Here is a 21,045-nt window from a genome sequence, read left to right on the forward strand (position 1 = left end):
CATGTACAAAATGAAATTATATGATTCATATTAGAAAACCTCTCAAATAAGCGGAGCGTTGAGCGAGCTCAGCCTCATATTAACCTATCCTACCATAACATCGCAGCTAAATTAGCTACTTATTCTCTCATTTAACTATCCACATTATATCTTTCCAATGTCAGTACAGTCAACAGAGCCATTCCAATCCGACGAGTTCTTCCCTTCCAGCGGTTTAAGTTCAAAGCCTCAGGCTGATATTGATTCATTTTACTTCTTTTAATAGTTGAACTCGTCCACCGTCTTCAAAAAGCTTGTCCATTTGAAACCCAGGGTCAATGATTTTCTTTCTTTTTCTAGTTAAAAACTAGCATGAAAAGCTGAAAGGAAAATGACACTATAGAAAGTAAAGAGATATGTATTCAAATTCATCACCCAGCTAGCTTCTCGTACAAAAATTCCCACTTGATCTTTGATCTACATGTCCCGAAAAGCAGTGACATGGGGATTTTGTTTCAACTTTCAAGAAGCATTTTCACCTTCTTCATCATCGGAGGATGGTAATGGACTAGAAGCTTCAGCCAGGTACTCAAGCATGCTTATTACTTCGGCTGTGTCATCTAAATAATATTTGGCTTTGCTTGGTTTTTGTCCAACAGTGCAGGCAAAAACTGACGTCGTTGGAGAAAGAATGTTACTGGACAATGCATTACCAATTATTTCAAACATGTCCTCATCTGATCTGTCGTCACCGATGCACAACACAAAGTCAGCAAGCTTTCCATCCTCTGCCATTGATGAAAAGATCTTTTCAGCCACAAGGCCTTTGGTAACCCCCTGGAGCAAATACAAGAGATCAGAGCATCGAAAATTAGTTCGACCATACATATTCGGAAAAAGTATGTCTAAGGACATAGAATATGTTGCACTGGGTGACCAATAATGAAATATTAAGGTTTTGTACATGCTTTATCAAGATTATCATTCATACATCTTCTGCAGGAGGTAGATAAATGATAAATAACACACCTGTGGTTTCACTTCTACGATAAATTGGCCGCTTTTGACTGCAACCGGTTCGTTGGCCAAAACACTTTCTAAATGATCCAACATCTCCTTTGCCTGGGATGATCCGAAACCAGGATCTGCATCTCGATACTGCCAAACCAAAGCACTTTCCTTTCTTTCAATAGAAGAACCATCTGTAGCCTCGGTATATAATTTCATAACAGGCTCGGCAATGTGCATCCATCCAAAATCAGAACTTTGGCCGCAGATCTTCCACTCTTCGTTTTGTGACTGCCTGGCCATTTTGAACAGAGTTGACGAAAGAATTAGAATAGAAGAAAAGAATTTAGGAATATGACCAAAAATGAAAACTTTGCAGCAAGTAACTAGCCCTTTAAAAATGGTTCAGAATCTCCTACAATCTAGGCTAGATCAATAGCAGTGTGGTATCCAGAGGTAAAAAATTCTTAACCATTGTTTCCCTTGGTAGAAATCCAAACAATCACTAACATAAAGAATATATGCTCCAACTGAGATGATATGAAACAAGTATTTATGCTTTAGATAATTCTCACAAAATGGATACAACTAGCTATATTTACGTGCAATGCTCAATGGAACACCTATACCCCACCACTAACGTGAAGGAGAGGATTGAGAGAGATCGTAGAAGCAAACCTTAAAAAATATCCATGTTCTGCTGCAATTCCAAGCTTCTTGCATGGACAAAACCACTTGCTTAAGCTGTCTCTCCCTCGTCCACTCACAATGAAGACCACGTTTTTTGCATCTGCACAAAGCGTGTTAAGGATAGAGATAACCTGCGCACTAGGTGACTTATTTATGGAGTTTTGGGGCATCACAGTGCCATCATAGTCCAACAGAATGGCCCGACTTTCGGCCCTACTGTAAGATGATACAATGGCATCTACTGAGAGTTTTCTGAAGTTGGGATCAAGAGCTACAACCCTGAATCCAAAACTAAAACCTATTCCCCAACATCTTCTCCTGAAATGATCTGAGCAAGTTCTCTCCATGTCTTGCAAGAAACTACGAGACCAATAAGCGACGTCGTGTGTGGCAACGTAACGATAATGCTTCTCATGTCGCAGCTGCTTCTCTGAATCAGCCATTGAGATTGCTTCATTCAGAGCCTCTGCTGTCTTTTCCACATTCCATGGATTAACACGAAATGCTCCACTCAGTGATGGAGAGCACCCAATAAATTCAGATATGACGAGCATGCTCTTTTTTGGTCCGCTGAAGTTCAAACATTTTTGGGAGGTGGATATTCCCTGTCTACAGACAACGTACTCATAAGGAGTTAGGTTCATACCATCTCTAACAGCAGTTACAGCTACACACTCAGCAATGCTATAATAAGCAACCCTTTCAGTGATTGGCACATGCCTGTCGAGAAGTACTATTGGCTCATAACCAGGATGCCCATACTCCTTGTTGATCCTTCTACAGCTTTCTTTTATTTCATCTTCTATTTCTTGTAAATCTCTTCCCTTACCTCTGGCTGGATTTACAATTTGGATAAGTACAGCCTTTCCTATCCACTTTGGATGTTGCTTTAGTACCTGTTCCATAGCTAACAATTTCAAGTTGATACCTTTGAAAATGTCCAAATCATCAACACCAAGCAACACCGTCTTCCCTGCAAATTGCTGTGTGAGTTCCCTAGTCTTAGCATCCTCATCTGCCAGTTTCATTACCGATTCAATCCGACTCATATGAATACCAACAGGCATTATTTTTATCCCAATCGTTCTGCCGTAGTATTCCAATCCAAGATATCCCCTTTTTGACTGGTATTCCAACCCCAACATTCGGCTGCAACAAGAAAGGAAATGACGAGCATAATCGAAAGTGTGGAATCCAATGATATCAGAGTTAAGTAATGCCTTGAGAATCTCTTCTCTGACAGGAAGGGTACGGTAGATCTCAGATGAAGGAAATGGACTATGAAGGAAAAATCCCATTTTAACTCTGTTAAAACGCCTCCTCAAGAAAGTGGGCAATACCATCAAATGGTAATCATGAATCCAGATATAGTCATCATCTGGGTTGATGACCTCGACTACTTTCTGGAAAAATAACTTATTTGCGGATACATAAGCTTCCCACATGGAGCGATCAAATCGACCCTTCTGATCAGCAGAATATGGCAACATATAATGAAAAAGAGGCCACAAATGCCTCTTGCAGAAACCATCATAAAACTTCTCCAAAATATGAGGAGGCAAAAATGCAGGAATACACCTAAATCTCTCCAACAAAATCTGGGAGACCTCATCTTGTTCTTCTGGTTGGATATCGACTTTCAACGAACCAACATAGAGAATCTCCATATCTTCTGGTAAGCCATCTTTAAGCTGCAAAAGCAACGAATCTTCATTCCAACTGAAACTCCATGAATTATCATCCTCCCTTCGTTTTGCTCTTAAAGGAAGCTGGTTTGCTACAATTATCATCCGATCTGACGAAATTGAGGACGGGTTTTCAGATGTAACACTGTAGGCTTGATCATCATCGAGCTCAGCTACATTACCCGGAACAGTCATGACCCGCGGAAATCGCTTCTTTTTCACTTCCATTGCTGGAAAATTTCCAGAAGCCAAATCTAAAAGATTTGTGTAAGATCTCGAAATCATGTTTCTCTTCTTTGTTCGCCAGATGAACACCCTACTCTACAATCACAGAGGCAAATTCGAACAACTTAACAAGCGCAGCGCATAACAAGAACAATCAAAACCCTAAACGTTCAAAAACGCAATGAAGTTACAAAATACAGCCTAACGAATATGCAAAGGGTTAATAAAATAGCAAATTAACCCCAATCAAGTAATTAAGCCAGTTTTTTTAAACAGAAAAGGTCCTTGTTTAAGAGCAACCGATTCCTATCCAACGTACATGTAATCTTTCCTATTATTCTAATCCTATCTATCCTAAAACCTCAAAGATTCTCTTTAATCCATAGCAGAATCCAACCTTCCCACAAAAAAAAAAAAAAAAAAAAAAAAAAAGCAACAGCAACCAATGCCCTCATTCCCAAAATTACGGAATTAGATCCATTCTTTAATCGAAACCGACATGGTAACAAGAACATTGAAAGAAAGAAAGATCAAAATGGCAATCGAGAAGACAAAGAAACAAATCTAAACCAATGAAATTTCACGCGTACCCGTTAAGTCTGTCTGAAGAAGAACGCCCAGATCCCGAACGGTAACAACAAGAAGAATGAACCCCCCTCCCCCCCCCCCCCCCAAAAAAAAAAAAAAAAAGAACGAAAAAATGCTGCAAAATTCGTATTTCTTCAGAAGCCCAAGAAGAAGAATTTGTTCCAATTCAAAGATTCGAAGCTGACCCTTCCTTCCCTCTAATTTCGATCCCTTTTTTTTTTTTTCTTTTTCAGAAAATGGATTGTGAAAAGGGGTTAAATATTACCAGCAAAGACCCTCTCAAACTTGTTGAATGTATGATCCAGGAGCAAAATGTGGCGTTCGTTGGACTCACGATACAATATTAATCTTTTTCTACGGAACGTAAAATGAAACAAAAAGGAAAAATTGTAATAATCCTCTGTTGTTCTATAAGGAAAATATAGCGTGAAATTAACGAGGAGGTTTGATAAGTTAACCAGTGGGTGATAAAAGTAAAGGTTAGAACCCAATGAGAAGAAGGTTTGGCACGTGGGAAGGTGGTGGGGGGGGGGGGGGTAAAAAGAAGGAGAGAGTGTTTTAAAATTGACAGCCAATAATATCCATAGGGTCCGTCACTGTTACGTTAAAAATATCACATATTATCATTAAAGAAAATTGGATAAGATTCAGCCAGCCGGAGTCTGAATCAGCAGAAGCTGGCAACGTTTCCCACAAGGACACGCGCTTCCCACGCCCCCATATAAACTCTTTTCTCTTTTCACGGTCACGATTAATTACCTTTACTCCCACGTGTACGCCTACGATCCACTCTCCCCAGACGTGCTTAGAACTTAACGAAAACCTCTTTATGTCTACTTTCTTTGCTTCAATTAATAATAAATCAAATCAATAATCCAATATTTTGTCGAGTAACCATTCTTTCATTCCCTATTGTTTGTAAAGAAAAAAAATCATCCAATACATTTTTAAACTAATTCATATTGATTCTTTTTTTACTTGTTGAAATAGTAGTTTGAAAGCAATATTTGACACGACATTGGTGCTAGAAGAATAAGAATAAAAAAGTTATTTCTTTCGCATACAAACGTTACTAGAAGAATAATAATAGAAAAGGTTATTTCTTTTACATACAAATGTTATTATCCAAATTAAAAATTTTAATATTTGATATGGAAGAAATATTTGTACTACGCTACTATTCGGAAGAAACATTAAGAACCTATAATCTAATAATTAGTTGTTATATTTGTAAATACGTTGCATAATTTACGTTGCATAAATGGATATATATACATTAGTCTATAGACTGTTTTTACGTCAACTAGCAGGCATTAAACTATTGTTGGTAGAACCTTTCTATGTTAGTAGTAAATTTAGAAGTACATCGTTGATATACACATTTTTAAAAAATGTTAATACTAACTATTGATTGTTTTACTGTCGATTAAGTAGAGATTGTTATCTTTTATCGTCCATAAGTATATATAATGGACAAAGAAGTGTAACTATTAGACAATTGTTGTATTGAGTTCAATATATTTATTTAACGTTCAATCTATAAGCCAGCCCAGTGGGCCAATTAGAAACATAAAGCATTTGGGCTTTATAATTGTAGGACTTTACCCCAAAGGGAGCCCTTCCAGAAATTCTCGAAGGCCTGGGCTTGAACCCAGGCCTAAGAGGGGGTTTGGAAATAGTTTTCAACCAGCAATAGACGCGCCTCGGTTAGTACCTCACTAGCTGCGTCATTGCCCCAAGCGCAAAGATGAATTCCAAACAACGATTTCCTTCCTTTCTTATAATAATCCGCTACCACTTAACTCATACCTTTTTCCGATGTGGGACTCAGTTTCTTCACTTGAAAGCTAATCAAAATTAGTACACCATCTTCCTACTTCATGTTCAACCAATGATCAAAATATTGATATGCATTATCATTTCAGAATTTTAATTTTCTTAGTATTCATACATTTTGAAATAGGAAAAAAAAAGGGGAAATTTTGCTCTATTTTATAAGTATTTTGGTTTATTATGCAGAGTTTTATTAAATATTTATCCATTTTAGCAATATTTGAATGGTTGTTTTTTAAAATCACTAGGTAAGTTTTGGAAACTCTATTGGAAATTAGTGGAAACTTTATTTTGAAGTTATTTGAATAAATCTTTTTCTTTAACCAATGTCAGTTACTTTAATTTAGGGCAATGCCTCCCATTTAGATGGGTGATGACCTAATGGTTTAATTTAGAAAAATGCCTCACTTTCGGTTGCATCTAACATGTTAAAGTTGATTAGTCTAGTTCATGATTCATAATACTCACTATTAATGAAATTAGAGCAAATATCATGGAGTAGATTATGTTCAAATATCATGGAGTAGATTATGTTCAAATATCATGGAGGAGATTATGCTCAAATATCAAGGAGGAGATTATGCTGTATTTAACACTATTATTCTTCCCTTATTTAACCTTAATTTTGTGTATAAGTATACATGTATGCTGTAATATTTGAGATGAGAAATACAGAAAAATCAATAAAGTTACATGGTATCAGAGCCAAGTTTCTAACCTAGCCGCCGTCGCCGCCGTCCTCATCCGCGAATCAGTTTCTGCACATCAGCCTTCTGCTCGAGTTGTTCATCCATCTGCCGCAGCTCTTTCCGCCACAACTCCAGTTCCGCCCGCAGCTTTCCGTCCGCCGTCGGTCTATTTTCGCCACAGTCTGCTCCGATTTCCGTCTGCCGCTCGATTTCTGTCCACAGATCGAGTTCCGTCACAGCCAATTTTCGCTTCCACATCCGCCCATCCCTGCAGATCCAGTCCGCCCCCTCTGTCCGACGCTAAGTCCGCCCTCTTTGTCCGTACCGTAAGGAAGTTCTCCGTGAGGAAGTTCGCCGTGAGATTAAGCCGACAACCCCCTCCTTGTAATCTATTATCTCGTTCATTCCACCGCACGTTCCTCTCGCCAGAAACGCTGAACGCCGTCGAAACCGAAGCCTAACCACAGCCGCGCTACTCAACTCGTCGTCCAGCTCACGCGCACTCCAGATCTGAAGTTGCGGGCTTCGAACTTTGTTGTTCTTCGTCCCTTTTTCGACGACCAAACGGGAACCGCCGAGCACGACGCCGCCCGACTAACATGCACACTACCTCCGCACTCCCGGACCTCCCATCTGTCCCCTGTGAGGAACCTGAACATGCACCTGTCCGACGGTCCACCCGGGTAAGAGAAACTCCTTCTCATCTCAAAGAGTACCATTATTTTTCTACTATCATGTCTTTAGTTGAACCTTCCTCGTATAAGGAAGCCAGTACTAACCCTTTGTGGCAGCAAGCAATGGATAATGAACTTCAAGCCTTAGCCAAAACTCACACCTGGGATTATGTTGACCTACCTCCTGGTAAGAAACCTATTGGCTGTAAGTGGATTTTTAAAATAAAAACGCACTCTGATGGCTCTATTGAACGATACAAAGCACGTCTTGTTGCTAAAGGATATTCTCAGGAATATGGGATTGATTATGAAGAAACATTTGCTCCAGTAGCTCAAATGACATCTGTCCGTAGTCTTCTAGCCATTGCAGCTGCAAAACAATGGCCCCTTCTTCAAATGGATGTTAAAAATGCGTTTCTGAATGGAACCCTATCTGAAGAAGTCTATATGAAACCACCACCTGACACTACTCCACCACCACAGAAAGTATGCCTTCTTCGCCGTGCTCTCTACGGCCTCAAACAGGCTCCTCGAGCTTGGTTTGCAACATTTAGTTCCACCATTACACAACTCGGGTTCACCTCCAGTTCTCATGATTCCGCCTTATTTACTTGTCAGACGCCTAATGGTATTGTTCTCATTCTCTTATATGTGGATGACATGATTATTACAGGTGATGACCCTCAAGCCATATCTGATTTGCAATGTTACCTGGGTAAGCATTTTGAGATGAAGGACTTAGGCAATCTCAACTATTTTCTTGGTCTTGAGATCTCCTCATCATCTAGTGGCTACTATTTATCTCAAGCAAAATATGCGTCTGACCTCCTCAATCGATCTGGTATTACTGATTCTACCACTTTCTCAACACCTCTGGATCCGAATGTGCGTCTCACTCCTTTTGATGGTGTTCCCCTTGAAGATCTCACTTTGTATAGGCAACTAGTTGGCAGCCTAATTTACCTAACCATGACTCGTCCAGATATTGCGTATGCAGTTCATATTGTTAGTCAATTCATGGCTGCCCCTCGTACAATTCACTTCACTGCCGTCCTTCGCATTCTTCGCTACATCAAAGGTACTTTGGGTCATGGTCTACAGTTCTCCTCCCAATCCTCCCTGGTTCTCTCTGGTTTCTCTGATGCTGATTGGGCAGGTGATCCTACTGATAGACGGTCTACCACTGGCTATTGCTTCTATCTAGGTGACGCTCTTATCTTCTGGCGAAGTAAGAAACAATCTGTTGTTTCCCGTTCCAGCACAGAGTCTGAATATCGTGCACTGGCTGATGCTACTTCAGAATTAATTTGGCTGCGTTGGCTTCTTACTTATATGGGGGCCCCACAGACATCACCCACTATTCTTCATTGTGATAATCACAGTGCTATTCAGATTGCACACAATGATGTATTCCATGAACGAACAAAGCATATTGAGAATGACTGTCACTTTGTTCGCCACCACCTACAGAGCAACACACTTCATCTCCAACCCATCTCTACCACCGATCAACCTGCGAATATATTCACCAAAGCTCTCCATTCTCTTCGTTTCACTCAGTTAATTCACAAACTCAAGGTGGTCTCGACACTCCCATCTTGAGTTTGAGGGAGGGTATTAATGAAATTAGAGCAAATATCATGGAGTAGATTATGCTCAAATATCATGGAGGAGATTATGCTCAAATATCAAGGAGGAGATTATGCTGTATTTAACACTATTATTCTTCCCTTATTTAACCTTAATTTTGTGTATAAGTATACATGTATGCTGTAATATTTGAGATGAGAAATACAGAAAAATCAATAAAGTTACACTCACTATTATAATATTCATTATCAATTGTAATAATTTGTACTTGGGTGCCAAAAATAATAATTACCGTGACAAATAGATAACAATGCAACAAAAAAAAAGTATGATATAACATAACTATTTGTTATAATTGAAACTTACGTGGTTCGGCTTGCCAATCTAACCACTTAAAATTGGGAGCTTAAACAACTAGTTTAGGATACTTGACTCATCAACTTAAGTTCGGGTTAAATAACTCAACTATAATATTATTTACTACTAAATTTTACACATTCAGACTGATTTCATAACTTCAACATAGATTGTTGGCTACCCAATACTCCATAACCTCCTTGAAAGATAATGGCAATGGTTTTTCATTTTAATCTTCACAGTTTCTTTTGTTTATGATAGAAAATGTAGAGTGAAAATTGATAGGGATAAGTTTTGATTTTTAATTTTTGAGGTTTTGTTTTAGGCACATTTTCTCGTTTGTTCTTGAAGTACAGTACAAAATTCAAATTCACTGTCTTTCCCTTTGCCTTTTCCATAGCTCCCGAACAAAGACCTCCACTAAAACGAAGACAAAAGTTCTCTTTTTTATTTACATACACAATTACTTTTAGCTCTCTTTTATTGTGGGTATTCCCAATTTTCTTCGGTTTCGAAGAACGAAGTGAGAAATCTAGCGGAAGAGTCTTATGGCTGGTTATAAAGGTCATGATGAATATGATTATCTGTTTAAGCTTGTTTTGATCGGTGATTCTGGTGTGGGCAAATCAAACTTGCTCTCCAGATTTACAAGGAATCAGTTTAATTTAGAATCAAAGTCTACGATTGGGGTTGAGTTTGCTACCAAGAGTTTGGAAATTGATGGGAAGGTAATCAAGGCTCAGATTTGGGATACTGCTGGACAAGAAAGGTTTGCTTCTTCCTTCCTCTTTTTTCAAGTTCCAATCCATTTTAGTCAACTAAATTTATGGTATCTCTCAAAATTCCTATTACCCTTCCATGATTTCTTTGCCTTCGTGTCAATTGAATGGGAATTACATCGATATATTCTACAGTTGTTTGAATTTGGTGGGATGACTCTTTTTGGACTGCCTTTTACTTTTATTTTGTGATTAAAGGAAGAGGGAGGGTTATTTGTGGACTAAATCGTAAGGTGTGAGGCAAAGGAAGAACTCCCTTGATTTTTCTGCTGTCATTTAGATTCTGATGGTCATGTTATGTAGAAGCTGGTTCTGTTCAAGTTTCATGCGTTGAGGAAGTACTCTGTTTTCCCCTCCACTACTTGTATGTATCCAACATGTTTTTATGCTTGCAGTTTGATTATGATTGGCAGAATGCTTTCGAATCGTAGCAATAGTTGCAAATTAGTCTTATCATGAAGGTGGTTTATCCTTGAAAAATCTGGTGGCCTTCAAGAATTTAGTTTATCTTACGGACTTTGTAATTAGTATTGAACAGTGAAGAATGAAGTTTCTATTGAAGTATTGATACAATTAAACTTATCATAATCCATCAGTTTAAGCTTTAAGTTCATCCGTGATTTAGCATGGTATTAGAGTAGGAGGTATTGTGTTGAAACTCATGTGAGGTTATTTCTTCCTCCAAATTAATATTGATTTCATTTGTTGAGTTCTACAAATTTCTAAGCCTACAAGTGAGGGAGAAGGGAGAGGGTTGATATGTTTAAATCTACAGTAACATAACTTGTTAGCTTAAGCTATTGGGTTCGTTAACAATTTCCATGGGGAATGAGTGCGTAACTAGTATCATTTGCGATTGGAGTGATATTGTTTTCAGTTTTGTTAGTACTTGTTCGGTTGTTCTAGTTTTTATTTGCTTGTCCATTTGAGGAACTTGTGGCAACGAGTTAGCATCATTGCATAGAAATGGAGCCTCTCAGATATTTTCTCTAGAGATAAGGAATTGTTCCATTTCCTCCTAGGTTGGCGTTCAAAGTGTCCTGATCAAATGAAGGCGATGTAGACTACTTTTCTTGTCTCCCTGAAACAAAATTCTCATTTGTTCAATATCCATACTACCTTCTTATAGTTATGGGTCAAAAAAGAATACAATGGTCTAGTGTGATCGTAGAATTGTAGCCTACTTCAAACTTCAAGGCTTTTCTTTACTGAACTTTAAACAGCGACTAGAATCTGAGACCATTTATCGAAATGTGCAGAAGCTGGCAACCAATAGTTTCTATATTGTCAAAGTGAGTTCAGTTCAATGGTATTAGCATATGACCTCCGTACCAAGAGGTCGGAGGTTCAATGGCTCACCTCGTAATTGTTGTACTAAAAAGTATAGTTTCTATATTTGTGCAAGGGTTCTGTATGTCCATAACAATAACAAGCACAAGTAATTGTGTGAATTGTTTGTGATATATACTCGTATCAAATAAAGCAGGGAAGTTTATTGGTAGTATGGACATGCTGAAGCTGGCATCTGAGGATTATTTATCACATTAGTATGAGGGCTAGGAGTATTGAACACAAGTAGTTGTTTGAAGAGTAATTTTTGACTTGACATATATATCATATACATCATATGACATGTGTTATACTGTGCTCAACTTAACCCAGTTAGTCATTTGAGGTTTTCTTTTCTACCTCAATGGAGGTTTGAAATTCTTTTGTTCATTATGATATTTATTTTTTTCTCTTTTTCTTTTTTCATTTTGATAAGATTGTTTTTTCATTAACTAACTTTCCTGAGATTATCAACTGTTGAAAAACATTAATCCAAATCCATTGGATTGGTAGGTGGTGTGGGGGTGAGGTGGATTAGAAAATTCTATGTTTCTGGATGTTCTAGTCCATTTTGTAGTATTCATATGAAAAGAAATATAAAGTTTTTCTTAATTTGCTTGCCACCGCAGAAGGGTTAAACAACTTCCAACTTGTAGTTTCCAATATAATTTTAGTTGCTCAACTAGCTAAACCTTGGGTCCACTTGACTGAGCCTTGGCTTTATCTCTTCTACTTGGTGCTTTTTCCCCTCCCATTTAACTCAATGATTGACTGGAAATTTTATGGGACTTTTCCTTTGATGGTTTTTTTTTTTTTTTTTTTTTAATTTTTGTATGAGAATAAGGGCCTCTTCGGAATGACTCTTCAAGTGCTTTGAAAAGTCATTCCAAACAAAGTCCCAAGCCCTAAATCATCTGGCTACATTCATAATTGAGGTTTATATGATTTACATTCAAGTAAAAGTTGTTGAGATCATAGCTAATATGGATTTGCAGTTATAACTTCAAAGCTCTTTCATTCAGATCGATTCTTTCTTCGTAGGTACCGAGCGATAACCAGTGCTTACTACCGTGGGGCTGTAGGTGCTTTGCTTGTATATGATGTCACTCGACGTCCAACATTTGAAAATGCTGCGAGATGGTTAAAGGAATTGAGGAATCACACAGACCCAAACATGGTAGTGATGCTAATTGGCAACAAATGTGATTTACGACACCTTGTTCTCGTTCCAACAGAAGATGGAAAATCATTTGCTGAGAGGGAGTCATTGTACTTCATGGAGACCTCTGCATTGGATGCAACAAACGTTGAGAGCGCTTTTACAGAGGTACTCTCTCAAATATATCGAATCGTGAGCAAGAGATCAGTTGAGGCAGGCGATATCGGAAGTGCTTCAATGACACTCCCGCCAAAAGGTCAGACAATAGATGTCAAGGACGACTCGTCAGTGCTGAAGAGGATTGGATGTTGCTCCAGCTGAGATTAAATAAGCTTCAAAACCTCAACTTGGAAATACAGTAAGAGATATTTCTTTTGTATATTTTGTATTGTATCACTTTGTGTAGAATAAAGAGCTTGGTTGTGGGTGGTGGTTGTGTGAAAGGCGCTTTTCTTGACGTTTCATTGTCCCTCCACATAAATGTGGAGTTTGCTCTTTCCTTTCATTCCAAAGAACATTTGAAACTTGAAATTTACCGTTGTAATGTTTAACTTTGTACATATTTTCTTGTTTCAAATGCACCCAAAATAATTTCAATTATACCTTTAAAATTGATGTTTTAATTTTCAAAAGCTTCCTTTTTTACTTCTTACTTTATATCAAATTCTCATCCATTTCTCAAAAATATATATAATCGATTACTTACATGACACTCGATAGATGATAAAAAGATGTAAGCTAGCACTATTTGTAATTCATTTTAGAGTGTCTTGTATAAACATGAATTTTCTTTAACATCTTCTAGATTATCATATATGTTTTGTAGATCATTAGGATATATTTTGACTTTACTTGGTAATATCTTAAATTTACATAATATTTCATGATGCTCCTGCGACTATATTTTAGTTTACAATTATTTTGATATAGTTTTAACTTATATCGCTAATTTGTTTTTATCAATTTAAATTTCTTTTTAAAATCACTACAAATTATATCATTTTTATATTTTATTTTTCTAAACAAAATAATATATTGTAATTTAAGATTTTTTTTATAAAATAAATATTAATTTAACTTTTAAATTCGAATAGTTGAAAATAATAAGAATGACACCGCAACAAACAAAAAATTGATATATATGGTTGGCTATTTATTTTAATTATATAATGTAAATGAAAGATTAGGATGTATAAAATAAAAAATAAAAGAGGACACTGAGAATCTGTATATTCATTTTTCAGTAGGACATTCAAAACTCTCCAGATGTACTTTTTCCAAGCATCTTAAGATGCTCGAGAATCTTCAGATGTCAAGCTATCTTATAAAACTACAAAGCGGAACATAATGACTTGGATTTTCGATTTATAAAAATTAATTTAGGATATCCATGAAATAAACGAACCCCTTATATATAAAAGTTTGCTTAGTTTAAGCTCATTCTAATGTCTTTCTATGAGTTTTCTTCCCAAACCTTTATATATATATATATGGTTATGTTGAATCGTTTTTCATAACATAAAAGTTGAGGGTTTCTTTCAATTTTCAAATCTCAATTCTATATTTCTTGTTTCTTTTGAAATGCTAATATAGTGACTACTAAGTAGTGGAACATGTGACAGAGGTGGCAAGTTTTAATTATGTCCATAAATTTTATGATAAGTTCTAACATTAGTATTCCTACACGCACATTATTTTAAAGTGAGACTTTATTTTAAAATCACAATGACCAAACTCATATTGAAATTTAAAAATTTGGCTCATGTGGCTAAGTTTTGCGCACATGATATCACATTTTTGTCTTTTGTTTTAATAAAAAATTTAGAAAATTAGAAGTATAAATGCATGATTGAGACGTACGAGGGTGTTCGAGGCAAAAAGCTACTTATTATAATTTCATGTTATTAGATTATAGGAGTTTGTTTCTGTGATGTAAATTATTTTGATCTCGGTTATAATAGTATGTGTTTAGAATGCAAATATTTTAGTTTGAAAAGAAAGTAGTAAATACTATGATAAATAATAAAAAAAAATGATGAAGGTAACATATTAAAAACGGCAGCAAAATTGGAGTTTTAAAATAATTTATACAGTAGTTTTAAAAGATTTTTAAATAGTTTTAAATAATCCTTGTCCCCAACCTCTCATAAAAAGGGGGCGAGCATCTAGTAGATGGAGTCGATTGTTCGATGCCAAACGTACTCTGAACTTGACTATGATCAATTTTGTAAATGTTAAAATCCATCGTTGATCAGTTGACAAAATTATCTAGAAAGAAGATCTTCCTTATCTACTTCCAACCAACTTTCAGTTGGATTTGTTTTATGTTCTGTCCACCCCCACCGTAAAGTTGAAGGGCAGTTTATAAGACTTGAAAAAGGGAACAAACATCAATTCATTATTTCTCCATATTCTTTCACTACCTTTCACTGTACAACAGAAACCCATTTTAAAGCTAAATTTAAAGAAAAGTAATTTATAAAGAAAAATCCTCTCTCTCTCTCTCTCTCTCTCTCTTTTTCTTCTCTGTTTTGTAAAGTTTTCCACAACAATCACCAATTGGCAATCGCAAACGAACGAACCAAATCCTAAGAAAAAAGAAAAAAGAAAAAAGAAAAAAGACCCTAGCAGTCTAAAACTGTGCCACATGTCCGATTCGGTCCGTCCGGTTGGACCGTTCGCCGTCGGCCGAAAACCACCGATCCTTCGGGTAATTCCCCAAGATCCGCAAATAACGACTCCTCCTCGTCATCTCCTCTTGTGGACAAAACCATTACATCGGCGTCGTCGAATATGTCGCCTCCCCCGCAAATCGGGCCCTCCAGGATTCTGTCGTATGCCACCTCACCCAACCACCCGAAATCTCCGATGCATGGTTTTATCATCAGCGAGTCGCCCCCGAGTTCCAGCTCCGGCTGACTCGCGAAAACCGCAGCCACCTCCTCAAACTTCGCCGCCGGTGACGACGGAGCCGCGTTGGTGTTGTCGCCGGAGGAAGTGGAGGACGACGTCGTAGTGCTCCCTGGCGAGGGAGAGTCCGTTCCGGCAGATGCCGCGGCGACCACGGCGGAGGACGGGGAGGAATTGTGGTGGTGGTGGTGAGATTTGGTGACCGGGAGTTGGTGGTTGTGGTCGAAGGCGTAGGTAATAACGAGCTTGGTGGGATCCACACGGCTTCTCTCTACTTGCTTTCTTGCTGGGCATCCCTTGGAACTACTACATCGATAATATCCCCTACAAAATATTTACATAAATAAAAAAAAAAAACGTGAGATTATCAATAATAAATGTTTTTTTTTTCATCACCATTGAAATAAATATTGCATAAGTAAGAAAAATAATACAAAAAAAAAAAAAAACAAATGTAAAGACAAAGTTGATAGAATCGATAGCCAATTATCCAAATAACATGAATTATCATCCTTTTACTCTATAAGAATTGATATATCCAAAGTTGTAATATTACGTATATAAAGTACACGATATAATATTACTTTTAGAGTATAAATTTTATATAATTTCATACCTAAGTTCAAACTTGAAATGATGTAGGGTATACAATATGGATAATTTATTTATTTTTTATTATTAAAAACGTAAGAAATATAACTATTTGACTATGACTATTTCTTTCTCCTTTATCTCTTTCCTTGTTTTTTTTTTTTTTTTTTTTTGATAAATCAATTTGACTATTTGATTTATCAATGCCGACCAAAAACAATAATAATCGAAAGACCTTTCATTTAGCCGCCAATCACCGTTACGCCCTGGATGTGAATAATATTGTAATTTTGTTTTATTCAAAAATTAATCAAAATTCAAATACCATTTAAATTATAAAAATTATGTAATAAAATTCAGATCAATTAATTTGGAAGGGAAAGAAAAGAAAAAAAAAAGCAAATTTATAATACAGCCATCGGAAATTGAATTGGGAGTAAATAGAGCAATAATTAGGTAAAAGAAAAAGGAAAAACAAAAAGATGAAAAAGACTGTGCGTGTTGTGCACGCTTTTGAAGAGCGATTGGATAATGAGTATGATCCAAATTCCCAACTACGACAAATAAAAATAAAATTATAAAAATAAAAATCAAGTGCTTAATAGCAAAAGCCGCCTTTGTGCTAAAATGGGCCAATTTCAGTCCAGATCCTAAAGTAGCCGGCCGGCGGCCAACAAAGACTAAAAATTGAAATCTCAACTATTTCTTCAACTACTCCATTAATTAAATTAGCTCAAATTAATATCTTAATGCATTAAAATAAATGCAATTTCCCCTTTGATTAAAGCTCAATTAATGAAATTAATAGAGATTAATCAATAATCATCTTTTTCTATATAAGAAAAAAAAAAGACCCAAAATTGCCGAAAATGTCCTTGAGCATCGTCGTACCTCGGATAAGGAGAGCCTTTGATTGGCTTTTGGCCGTATTTCCTCCATGCCCATGAATCGGACGGTGGATATGCTTCCCCTTTGCTCCTAGATCCTTCCACGTCAGCGATCGGTACGGACACCACTCTCTTCTGCACTCCCCTTCTACTGAAAAAAAAAAAAAAAATCCCCAAACAAAAACAAAAACAGTTAAATTAAAATTAAATTAGACACACACACACACACACATATATATGTTCAAGGAAAAAAAAGGGAAATGAAATTGAAATTCAAACTGACCTCTTTTTAGGAGGTGGAGCAGCGGTGGGTTTTGAGTCATTGGCGTCGGAGGGTGATTCGGGTAAGCCGTCGTCGGACGTGGGTTCGGGATCTTCCTGTTCGGAGAGGAATGGGTTTGTACGAACACGGCGGTCCATGGGAGGAAGAGAGAGAAAGAATTGAGAGGAGATTAAGTAAATCGGAGGGCTGGAGATTGTTGTGATGAATGAAGATGAATCGTAGGGCTGGGATTAGAGAGAAAAAGAAAAGGAATTGGGATATTGGTGGGGGAGAGATTGAATAAGGGAATTAGGAGTGAGAGAATTAGATGAGGTTTAATACAAAGAGTAGTCATGGTGACAGATTGGCAGACTATGTTTGTTTATTAAGGACGTGCAAGCAAATACCCACTAAATTATAATGTTTTAGTTGAGGATTAAGAGTGACGGGTTTTGTTTCTCTACGCTCCGCTCCACTTTAAGCTTTTCTCCAATTTTTACAATTTATCTTATTTTAATTACATCAATTAATTATTTACAACTTTTACTTCAACTTTCTATTTATTTCCTACTTGCAATTTTTAAAACTAAATTAAATCAATTTTAAATAATTATATTAGTAGTTTCTATACATGTGGTGGATATATGTTAATTTATATAGTAGAAATGTTATGGATAATATTCTTTAAAAAAAACAAAATTAATATTAAAGATTAAATTTAAGATTTATTTCAAAAAGTAAGTTGATTTCAAAATATAATAAAACTAATCGGTTTTTTAATTTTTTTATTTTTTATTTATGAACTTGGGAATTAAAACATTGTTAATAAACTTTAAGGTTTGGTTTGGTTTGACAAGTATCTTGATTTTAGTTTTTAAAATTTATGTTACTACAACATTTTCTATTATAGTTTTCACATTTCAATACATTTTAAAAATGATTAGTGAAAAATGGATAGCAACAGACAAAATTATAGGTAGAAATTGAGTTTATAAGCTATATTTTCATTACCGAGGCCTAAATTTTAGGTTAAAAAAGTGTTTGAATTTTCATTTTAAAAATTAACCTAACAAATTCATTAATTTTATAAAAGAAAAAATTAAATATTCAAGGATCGATGGAAATACATATATTAATATAATTTTCTGAACTTTTGAACAAATCATAAACTTTTTAACACAAATAACCAAAAACCCATAAACCCTAATAGACATTTCTTAAAGTTGGAAAGTTTATTGTCAACCATTAGTTAAACTAAATTGAAAATATCAATAATTATATTAGTTTAAATCTTGAGCTTGTGGGAGATATATCAATTTAAACTTCAAACTAATAATTGTATTAGTTTAAATCCTAAATCTTTATAAATGTGTCAACTTAAACTCCAAAATTACATAATTACATCTATTATGTTCTTTTAATTTGGATAACACTTAATTTGATAAATTTATAAAATTCAAGGTTTAGATTGATACAAGTTTAAATTAATACTAACTTTTATAGTTTAGAATTTGTATTGAATATTTGTTTTTATGGATTGATTAATAATAATTGAATGAGAATGATAAACAAAGCAAAGGGGTTTTGTACTATTGTATTTGTCTACTTAACTTGGTTGTCGTATAGTGTTAAATACCTAATCGAAATTATCCTAATTACACACTCTCTCTCGCAGTTCACACTGTGACAGAGAGCAGGTTTTAAATAATATTGATTTTTAGGATAGTATGTACACAAATAAATAGTAATTAATTCTTTTTATTTTGGTTTAGTAATCAAAAGAGGAATCATTTATTTTAGTATTATTTTCGTAAAAGTTCTCATTTACGTTTAGGGTCAGAGAGAGTAAGGTTGAGCATCAACCATGATTCACTTATTTATTTGATGGTAATGTTTAGGTGCATCCTAAAATTTCTTTCTATATTTGTATCGTTGTTTTTTTTAGAAAAATCAAGATTCCAAAAGGCAAACCGATTAGGTAAAGACGATAAGGATGAAAGATGGTTTCATTTTTTTTTTCAATAAAAGGTCAAAAGTTTGGTTTTTTTTTTTCTTTTTAGGGTTAAATTATAATTTTAATCCTATGATCGGAAGAAATTAGAATTCCAATTTTAGAATTTAATCATTATATATCTTTAAAAAAAATTAGTCCTTTACGTTGATAAAACTTTTATAAATGGTTTTACCATTTACAAAATTTTATTGTACTATAAAAACTATATTCAAAACTTTGAAATTATATTCGACTAAGTTATTTTTTAAATCATAGAGACTAAATTTACGGTTTATTTTATTTTCAATTTATAAGATGCATGTATGTCGTTTTTTATAAAAAAAATTAGGATTTCTAAACAATGTTTTAAAACATGAAAAAGGGTATATAAATTTTGGTCTAAGTCTCAAAATCGTTTTAAAAAGTGGTTAAGAAAACAAATAAACATAAAGAGAAATTATTTATAACAATTTCCCAATTATTTACAAAGTTTGAAAAAAAAGTCAATTTTTTTTAATGTATTTGTTTACTTTTCATGTATCCATGTTTACTTCAAAATAAAAAAAGTATATATATATTCCATTAGTGGATCATAGTTTTGTTTACATTAATACTAATGTTAATAGAAAAGAAAATCAAGGATATAGCATCATTTTTCAAAATTAATGGCCGTATAATGTTAATTAGATTAATTAGTTCAATCTAATTTCACTTAATCTCCACGTTTTTTTTCCTATTTCTTGGATTTGAGAACAAAAAACGTGTACATGCATTTGAGAGTGATTTTAAGATTATTAGCATCGTTTTTTTCGGATTTAAAATCACTTCAATACATGTTTTTATATATATTCACTCAAAATTAATTTAATATTTATTTTTAAAATTTTAAATTTAATTTTTATATCATCAAAATATTATTTAGAGTGATGTTGAAAAATGATAAAACTGATTCTATACATTTAAAAACCACTTTAAGTTGTTTTTAATATAAAAAGTTGTTGAAAGAATTTGGTAACTCGATATTTGTTTTAACGTTTCAATTTGAAGGAGACTAAAAAAACTACTTAAATTTGAAAATAACCATACTTTATTTAATTACCATTTGACTTTTCTGTTTTTTTGTCTTAGAATTTAATAAACTTTTTAACACTATTTTTATTGATTAATTTGTTTTGTTATAATTTTTTAAAAGTGCTTTAGAGTTTGAATGAAAATTCAAATGTTTAATTAGAAAACTAAGATAACAAAGTTGAAGGAAAGGAATGAAATGATTATCCTATGAAAACTAAAAAGTAAAATTAAAAAAAAAAAAGTTCATTTAATAATTTTTCGATGGAAAGTTTATTTATTTTTAATATATATTCATTTATTATTTGAATGATTTAAATATTAATATTTATTTTCTTTAGAAGGGCAATTAATTCACTAATCCAAATAATCCACTATTGTCCTTACAAATCCCCTCTATTTAAAAGAGGAAAATTTATGGCACTATCATAATATATATCAACTAAATATTTGTGACATGTCATTAAATTACATAGTACTAATTGATTTTACACTTCCAAAGTTGTACATTTTTAATTTGTGTTAATTTTATTTTTATCATTTTAAAATAACTAAGAGCTTGTTTTTTAATTGGTTTTATAAAAACAAGTGTGTGTTTGATAATTGATTGATTTATTTTTTATTTTTTACAATAAACTAATTTTTAAAATTAAGAAGAAAAATTAAAAATGAAAAAAATGAGACTATAAAAAAAAATACAATTTATTTTTTAAAAATAAACAACAAAATCAGTTACTACATGTATGGTT

The 21,045-nt window shown here is 34.5% G+C and overlaps 4 protein-coding genes and 1 non-coding gene across 7 annotated transcripts; 2 read left to right on the top strand and 3 right to left on the bottom strand.

Annotated features, from left to right (window-relative positions):
- Positions 1-4: 4 nt before the first annotated feature.
- Positions 5-4,568, bottom strand: LOC103495491 (probable alpha,alpha-trehalose-phosphate synthase [UDP-forming] 7). Of its 2 annotated transcripts, none has more exons than XM_051084423.1 (4): positions 4,178-4,568; positions 1,666-3,678; positions 1,009-1,282; positions 5-816 (listed from the first exon to the last, which is right to left on the bottom strand). In XM_051084423.1, the coding sequence occupies exons 2-4, from the start codon at positions 3,645-3,647 to the stop codon at positions 502-504; spliced, it is 2,571 nt and encodes an 856-aa protein (XP_050940380.1). In that variant the 5' UTR covers positions 3,648-3,678; positions 4,178-4,568; the 3' UTR covers positions 5-501. The 2 variants fall into 2 exon arrangements, with proteins under 2 accessions (XP_050940380.1, XP_016901732.2); XM_017046243.2 differs by having other exon boundaries at positions 1,666-3,683.
- A 1,076-nt stretch (positions 4,569-5,644) lies between these two features.
- LOC107991343 (uncharacterized) lies at positions 5,645-5,871 on the top strand. Its single transcript, XM_051079700.1, is given in 3 exon segments — positions 5,645-5,658; positions 5,720-5,815; positions 5,817-5,871. Coding segments are annotated over 3 exon segments (165 nt in total).
- On the bottom strand, positions 5,757-5,924 carry LOC127144327 (U4 spliceosomal RNA). The gene has a single exon (XR_007815981.1). It is a non-coding gene; the product is annotated as a U4 spliceosomal RNA (small nuclear RNA).
- A 3,699-nt stretch (positions 5,925-9,623) lies between these two features.
- Positions 9,624-13,196, top strand: LOC103495492 (ras-related protein Rab11D). The gene is made up of 2 exons (XM_008457069.3): positions 9,624-10,087; positions 12,468-13,196. Exons 1-2 carry the CDS (start codon positions 9,867-9,869, stop codon positions 12,904-12,906), a joined length of 660 nt encoding a protein of 219 aa, XP_008455291.1. The 5' UTR covers positions 9,624-9,866; the 3' UTR covers positions 12,907-13,196.
- Positions 13,197-14,963: 1,767 nt separating this feature from the next.
- On the bottom strand, positions 14,964-17,618 carry LOC103495493 (probable WRKY transcription factor 69). 2 transcript variants are annotated; one of them, XM_051084437.1, is made up of 3 exons: positions 17,257-17,618; positions 16,978-17,121; positions 14,964-15,819 (listed from the first exon to the last, which is right to left on the bottom strand). In XM_051084437.1, exons 1-3 carry the CDS (start codon positions 17,391-17,393, stop codon positions 15,210-15,212), a joined length of 891 nt encoding a protein of 296 aa, XP_050940394.1. In that variant the 5' UTR covers positions 17,394-17,618; the 3' UTR covers positions 14,964-15,209. The 2 variants fall into 2 exon arrangements, with proteins under 2 accessions (XP_050940394.1, XP_050940393.1); XM_051084436.1 differs by having other exon boundaries at positions 16,978-17,124.
- Between the last annotated feature and the right edge of the window lie 3,427 nt (positions 17,619-21,045).

The sequence above is a fragment of the Cucumis melo genome, chromosome 1, assembly GCF_025177605.1.
Source record: "Cucumis melo cultivar AY chromosome 1, USDA_Cmelo_AY_1.0, whole genome shotgun sequence".
Taxonomy (NCBI): domain Eukaryota; kingdom Viridiplantae; phylum Streptophyta; class Magnoliopsida; order Cucurbitales; family Cucurbitaceae; genus Cucumis; species Cucumis melo.

What these genes read in the sequence shown, in the direction of transcription:
- LOC103495491 (XM_051084423.1), bottom strand. Translation starts at nt 3,647, where the DNA reads ATGATTTCGAGATCTTACACAAATCTTTTAGATTTGGCTTCTGGAAAT. An exon ending in GAACATGGATATTTTTTAAG is followed by an intron (nt 1,283 to 1,665) that starts GTTTGCTTCTAC and finishes CAAAATGGCCAG; the next exon opens with GCAGTCACAAAACGAAGAGT. An exon ending in TCGTAGAAGTGAAACCACAG is followed by an intron (nt 817 to 1,008) that starts GTGTGTTATTTA and finishes TATTTGCTCCAG; the next exon opens with GGGGTTACCAAAGGCCTTGT.
- LOC103495492 (XM_008457069.3), top strand. Translation starts at nt 9,867, where the DNA reads ATGGCTGGTTATAAAGGTCATGATGAATATGATTATCTGTTTAAGCTT. An exon ending in GATACTGCTGGACAAGAAAG is followed by an intron (nt 10,088 to 12,467) that starts GTTTGCTTCTTC and finishes CTTTCTTCGTAG; the next exon opens with GTACCGAGCGATAACCAGTG.
- LOC103495493 (XM_051084436.1), bottom strand. Translation starts at nt 17,393, where the DNA reads ATGGACCGCCGTGTTCGTACAAACCCATTCCTCTCCGAACAGGAAGAT. An exon ending in GCTCCACCTCCTAAAAAGAG is followed by an intron (nt 17,125 to 17,256) that starts GTCAGTTTGAAT and finishes TTTTTTTTTCAG; the next exon opens with TAGAAGGGGAGTGCAGAAGA. An exon ending in AAAGGCTCTCCTTATCCGAG is followed by an intron (nt 15,820 to 16,977) that starts GTACGACGATGC and finishes AATATTTTGTAG; the next exon opens with GGGATATTATCGATGTAGTA.